Source organism: Microtus oregoni, unplaced genomic scaffold (genome assembly GCF_018167655.1).
Source record: "Microtus oregoni isolate MIOR12 unplaced genomic scaffold, Mior012 000006F_ref0000085, whole genome shotgun sequence".
Lineage (NCBI taxonomy): Eukaryota > Metazoa > Chordata > Mammalia > Rodentia > Cricetidae > Microtus > Microtus oregoni.
The window spans coordinates 40,750,884-40,757,494 of NW_024543065.1; the positions used below are offsets into that span (position 1 = coordinate 40,750,884).

At 46.3% G+C, this 6,611-nt stretch overlaps 1 protein-coding gene across 2 annotated transcripts; it reads right to left on the reverse strand.

The window, feature by feature from the left end:
• Positions 1 to 1,069: 1,069 nt before the first annotated feature.
• On the reverse strand, positions 1,070 to 6,223 carry Oscar (osteoclast associated Ig-like receptor). 2 transcript variants are annotated; one of them, XM_041654986.1, is made up of 5 exons: positions 6,187 to 6,223; positions 5,642 to 5,674; positions 1,908 to 2,207; positions 1,386 to 1,667; positions 1,070 to 1,221 (listed from the first exon to the last, which is right to left on the reverse strand). In XM_041654986.1, the coding sequence occupies exons 1-5, from the start codon at positions 6,221 to 6,223 to the stop codon at positions 1,070 to 1,072; spliced, it is 804 nt and encodes a 267-aa protein (XP_041510920.1). The 2 variants fall into 2 exon arrangements, with proteins under 2 accessions (XP_041510920.1, XP_041510919.1); XM_041654985.1 differs by having other exon boundaries at positions 6,169 to 6,223.
• Between the last annotated feature and the right edge of the window lie 388 nt (positions 6,224 to 6,611).

The following is a 6,611-nucleotide window of genomic DNA, read 5'->3' on the forward strand; positions in this document are numbered from 1 at the left end:
ATGCAGGTAAAACACTCATACATGTAAAAAAAAAATCGCCAGGGGCTAGCCAGATGGCTCAGTGGGTAAGGCACTTGCCGCTAAGACTGACAGTCTAAGTTCAAACCCTGGGACCCACAGGATGGACAGAAAAAAAATCAACTCCTGAAAGTTGTCTTCTCACCTCCACACACACGCAGAGGCATGTGTATCACCCCTTAAAACATATCATTATAGCAGCCGAGTGGTGGTGGCACATATCTTTAATCCCAGAATTCAAGAGGCAGAGGCAGGTGGATCTCTGAGTTCAAGGTCAGCCTGGTTTGGTCTACAAAGGACAGTCAAAGTTACACAGAAAAACCCTGACTCTAAAAACCAGTATGGGCTGGGCGGTGGTGGCGCACACCTTTAATCCCAGCACTCGGGAGGCAGAGGCAGGTGGATCTCTGTGAGTTCGAGACCAGCCTGGTCTACAAGAGCTAGTTCCAGGACAGGCTCCAAAAAAAAAAAAAAAAAAAAAAACACAGAGAAACCCTGTCTCGAAAAACCAAAAATAAAAAATAAATAAATAAATAAAAACCAGTATGTATGTATATACATATATAAAATTTATGTGTCTATACAAATACATTTATATATATATGCTTATATGTATATATTTTTTCTGGGTGTGGTAGAATGAACCTATGCTCACAGCATAGCCAGAAAGATAGAAAGGATGGGAGGGAAATAGAAAAGAGATGGGAGGGAGATAAGAGGGAAGAGACAGGAAGGGAAAGAGGTTTTCAAAATAGGATAAAGTCACTAACATTAACTGAACATCATTTACCATAGGCCAGTCACTGCTTTTAATCCTTTACCAACCCTAATAATGTGGTATTAAACCATTTTACAATCAAAAAATACATAGTCGTATTGTCCACTCTCCTGAGAGATCTAGGAAAGGACCTAGAAGGAAGCTACAATGCAAAAAGGAGGAATATGGTTAATCTAGTGACGTCTGGAGGTCTGGCGGGTTCTGCAAGGACTAGTCACCAAGGGTCCCGGCTTCTCGGCCCATCTCCAGCCAGTCTCTTCTCATCCCACGTGCCTACACCCGGTTTTGCTGGGGCCGCAGGCCACCAAAAGCAGAGCTCCTGTTATGCCAGTCAAAAGTAACTAAGATGCCCAAGCAGATGAGGACCAGGCCAGACAGCCCTAAACGAATGAGGTTTCCCTGAGTATAGTCTGAAGAGCCAGAACCTGTGGACCAAAGAGAGGGAGACAGGGTGTTGGTCCCATATCTTGATGCTCTTTACATTATCTGACACACAGATGGAGTCGTAGACTCAACTCTCAAATCTCTAAGTTGAATGGAATTGATGCCCCCGGACCCTTGGGACTGAAGAAGGACTAGAGCACCTCACCTTCAAAGCTGATGACCAGTGGCTGGCTGCGCTGCGACAGCACATAAGGGGCAGAGGGCGTGTGGTAATAGCAACTGTAGGTGCCTGGGGCATTGGCGCCGGTCAGAAGGAAGTCAGCCCAGGGCAGCACAGAGTCGATGTACTGCAGAGGGGTCGCCACACCCACGCGGTACAACGCGAAACTCATGCCTGGCATGCGGCCTGCACAGCGCAGGCTCACATTGGCTCCTGGAGCCAACACAGGCCCAGGCATTGCCACGAGCGATGGTCTGGGTAACTGATCTGTGGAACACAGGCAAGGCCTCAGGTAGACTGACTTGTCTCTCTTCGTCCTCCCCCTCCTCCTCCCTTCTCTTCTGCCTGTCTTCCCATCCCCAAACTCACTCTCCTCTTCCCATACGTTCAAGAATCTCTCAATTTACCTCCCTATTGTTTCTCTCCTTGTGCCTCTCTTCCACCCCATTCCCACCCTCCACCTTAATCTCATTCCTGTGCCCTTCTTCCATTTCTCCTGGACCTCACCTGTCACCAGCAGTTCCAGGACATTGCTTGACTGGGACCAGACACCCGGTCCCCAGTCTGTCCTGCGATAGCGGCAATAATAACTGCCCCCCTGGGCCAGGGTCACCTCCTCCAGGAAAAACTCAGCCAGCTCGGTGGACACATCTCGAAAGAGCAGTGGTGTAACAACACCTGTTCTGAAGAGTGCAAACCGCCAGGCAGGTTGGGGTGCACGGCACCTCAAGGTCACGTTGACTCCAGGAGTCACAACTGCAGCAGGATGAGCCCCCAGCAATGGCTGGGGGTATAATGCTGGGGGCGCTTAATAAAGAAAAGTGCTTGGTGTTTGGATGGAAGCTTCACCCCAGCCCCTGGCATCCATATATACAAAGAGTCTGGAATGTTTAGTTGGAAACTCCATCCCAAGCCCCCTTTCCCATCTCTCTCCAAACCCTGCTGCATCTCAGAAAGCAGGCAAAAAGATTGCCCCTCCCAAGAGATGCTCAAGACCATTCCCACAGGGTATTTAAACTCCCCCCCACCCAGAAAACAAACGTGGTTTTTCCGGTCTTCCTTTTCCATGTCCTCTCTGGGGGCTGGAAAGCCATCCAGGAGCGTGGTATCCATTAATCCTAGGTTTTTTCTAATTAGGTTTGATTTGGTCTGATTTGGATTATTGCATTGGTGGAGAGATTTATTGGGGTGCAGAAACTTTTCACTTGGGTCCTTAGGACCCTCCATCCAGATAGTTCTGGGAGATTAAGTATCTCTTTTTATCTTGGCTCTCTATAAAGTAGGGAGCACTTTATATATCCCTGGAGTACAATCGCACCTGGCCCAAACTGACTGAAAATCACAGGAGGAGGACTCTAATTTTGAGGACTTTTTTCTTTTGTTTTGTTTTTCGAGGCAGGGTTTCTCCGCATAACAGCTCTAGCTGTACTGGAACTTGCTCTGTAGATCAGGCTGGCCCAGATTCACAGAGATCCACCTGCCTCTGTTTCTTGAATCCTGGGATTTAAGGCCTTAGAGCTCACTAGTAGTGCACGCTGGCTTCAAAGTTGCAATCCTTCTGCCTCAGCTTTTAGGTGCTAGATGACAGACCTGTACTAGCATACCTCACTAGAAGCAGTTATGGTTTGCCACATGTCAATAAGAATGGCTATGGTTTGAACATGTTCCCCAACTTAATCTTTGATATAACAATGTTGGGGGCTGGAGAGATGGCTCAGTGGTTGAGAGCACTGGCTGCTCTTCCAGAGGACCTGGGTTCAATTCCCAGCACCCACATGGCAGATCACAACTGTCTAAAGATCCAGTTGCAAGGGATCTGACACCCTCACACCAATGCAAATAAAATAAAAAGTTAAAAAAAAAACAATGTTGAAAGGAGGATCCTTAACATGTAATAGAATAGGGGGCTGAAGAGATGACTCAGCATAGGACTGTAGTAATATGAGGAGTGGCAGGGCTGTGTCCCCAGCACCCCGGCCGCCTCCGGCTAGCTTTACCCGAAATAATTACACGGACACTGTATTCTTTTAAACACTGCTTGGCCCATTATATCTAGCCTCTTCTCGGCTAACTCTCGCACCTGGACTAGCCCATTTCCAATCAGGTGTGTAGCACCCCAAGGTGCGCTTACCGGGAAGATTCTAGCCTACATCCATCCTGGCTCGGAGCTTCATCGCGTATGTCTGTCCAGGAGCCGGGAGCATGGTGTCTCTCTGAGCTCACTTCCTTTTCCTCCCAGCATTCTGTTCTGTTTACTCCTCCCACCTATGTTTTAACCTATCAGGGCCAGCCAAGCAATTTCTTTATTATAATTAACCAATGACCTTCCTCCATCATAGGACCTGGGTTGGTTTCTAGCACCCACACTGGGCAACTCATAACTACTTGTAACTCTAGCTCCAGGGGTATTTTGACACCTCTGGCCTTTTCAGGCACCTGTACTCAGGTACATATATTCTCACACAGACACAAACACACATGTACAATTTAAAAAACAAAAATAAATCTTTCCCCTAAATAGGTGCTAGCATAGAATACCAGGTGTAGTGATGTATATGTAGTCATCCCTCAGTGAGGGCTGGAAGTGTGGCTCCGTGGTGGAATACCTCCCTAGAATGCCTCACTGAGGGGTTGGGAATATCGCCCACTGAGAAGCACTACCCCACTATGTACAAGACCATAGGTTCAAACCTAGTACATATCCAAACAGCACAAACATAACATGATCAATGACCCAATAATTCTACTGCCTCACCATAAGCAAGCACTTATTAGTAAATAAAATTTTAAAAATGAAAACAACGGTAACAATTGGGAAATATCTCTGAAACAGATTGTTAAGCTTAACATTCAAGATCCAGAACAGAATGGGTCATGAAATACCAACTGTGAGCTGGCAGGAAAAGAAGGAAGTGTGTAAATGTGTGACTTGTATGAATACATGGAAAACTTTTTGTAGGAGCCGAAGCTTGTTTCAAGAACAAACACGGGACGGGGAAGAGGAAGGTTATTGTATATTTTGGTAATGGCTGAGTCTTTGTAACTAACCATAAGTACTCATTAGCTTTATTCTTTTAAATAATAATAATAAAATGAATTTAAAATCAGGGGGCTAGAGAGATGGCTCAGCAGTAAAGAGTACTTCCTGCTTTTGCAAAAGACTGGGGTTTCAGCACCACGTGGTGGCTCACCACTACCTGTAACTCCCGCTCCAGAGAGTCCTACAGCTTTCTTCTGAACTCTCGCAGCCCCAGACATGCATGTGGTGCACATACAGAGAAAACGCTCATACTCATAACATGAAATTAAGCTAACTGGTAACTCAGATATGAATCATTTCCCAGATGGTTCTCCTTTAAAAATTGGACTATAGAGGGAGAAAATTTGAGAGAAAGGAAACACCTTTTCTATCAGAAAACCCAAGATGGAAGCATCTTGGGGTAGGAGAATCCTCCTTTTATTGAAAGCTGTTTCCAGTGAGAAAGCGGTATGGGCTGGAGAGATGGCTCAGAGGTTAAGAGAACTGACTGTTGTTCTGGAGGTCCTGAGTTCAATTCCCAGCAACCACATGATATCTTATACCGATCTATAATGAGATAATGAGATCTGTTTTCCAGAACACTATATACATAATAAATACATTTTTAAAAAAGAGAGAAAGCTGGTATAACTGTCATTGCAGGAAATCCTGTGTCTGGAGCCCTGGACTATGCCAGGAGATGAGCCTACAGTTTACATATATAATTATATTAAATCCTTACTGCAGCTCATTTTCCAGAAAGGAGATGGTGTCTTCAAGATCCCTTCTTTGTTCAAAGCCATGCAATGAAGAAGATGGTCTAGTTTAGGTCTCCTTGATATCAACATCCATGGTCTTCTATACTCACCTATAATGGTCACTAAAGGGATGAAGGAAAGAGAAGGGGGAGGAGAAGAAAGAGAAGGGGGCAAGGAGGAAAGGAATAGAGGAGGGAAAAGAGGAGGGGGAAAAGAGGGAGGTGGCAAAAGGAGAATGAGGGAATGGAAGTAAGAGGAGGAAGGAAAGAAAGTGATGGAAGGTGACAGGAGAAAAGGAAGAAAGAAAAGGAACAAGGGAGGTAGGGGATGAAGGGATGGAAAGAGGGAGAAGAAGAGGAGGAGGGGGATAAGGAAATCTAGGGTGAAGCTGGGCATCAAAATAAAATGAGTTCTGGAGATGGTGTGAGCAGCATGAGGGAGAGCATTTGAAGTATGCCACTCACCTGTTGGTGTCAAGTCCATCTGGCACACAGGCCCTGCAGAAGGTGAGGAGCCAGTTCTTTACAAAGCTTTGTGACTACCAGTCTTTCCTCACTGGGAGACCCAGAATCGGATCACACAGTTCCTTTTTCTTCCTATCTATCCCTGTCTTCTTTGGGATCCATCAAAACACCAGACTTCCATCCCCCAGGAACTTAAAAGCCAGTGGTCTGACCTAAGAGAATGGGCCTTTGTTCTCCCCTTTGGGGTTTGGAAGTCTGAATGCCCTACTCTTTTGAAGTAGTGCAGGAGTCCTGCCCATCTGCCATGAGAACTGATGATATTCTTTAGCCCTAGATATCCCTTACTTTCCTCCTGTCTGGAGATCCAGAGAAACCTATGCTCACCCAAGACCCAGCAGTCTGTCTTCTCCCATTTAGGACTCCGGTATCTGGATACCAGTCCTGACTCCTTTTTTAAAAATTGGATGTTGAGTTCCAGATGATTTCAGCCCAGTCAAGGACACCCACCCACCCACCCACCCCCACACAGGGGAGGGACAGCTCACAGAGAGTCAACAGCTGGAGAATCAGTGACAGGATCATGGCTGGCACTCTCCGTGGAGCTGGGGAAAAGACTGATCCTGCCTTCTGCCTGCTGAGGATATGAAGCCACAACAGAAAGCCTCGTGAGATCCCTGTTTAGGAAAGAGGAGTCAGGTGGAGGCCCCTGAGTAACTGTGTCATAGCCCCACTGTCTTGGAAAAAGTTGCAAGACGAACAGTCATGGACTCTGGTGTTCATTAATTCAGCCTAAAAGTAGGGGAGGAGGGCTGGGCATGTTGTAGTTAAGTGAGAGACTGCTTGCCCAGTGTGTTCTAGCCCCAGTGCTGAGAGAGAAAGAAAAGAAGAGGAAGACAAAAGCAAAAACAAAACAAAAAGGAGGAAAGGGGAAAAGATCTTTGGTGCACAGTACATACTTTGGGTCTCACTG

Coding starts and splice junctions, on each gene's coding strand:
- Oscar (XM_041654985.1), bottom strand. CDS start 6,223: ATGATCCTGTCACTGATTCTCCAGCTGTTGACTCTCTGTGAGCTGTCC. Junction 2,208..5,641: donor GATGGACTTGACACCAACAG/GTGAGTGGCATA, acceptor TTCTTTATTAAG/CGCCCCCAGCATTATACCCC. Junction 1,222..1,385: donor ACTGGTCATCAGCTTTGAAG/GTGAGGTGCTCT, acceptor TTTGGTCCACAG/GTTCTGGCTCTTCAGACTAT.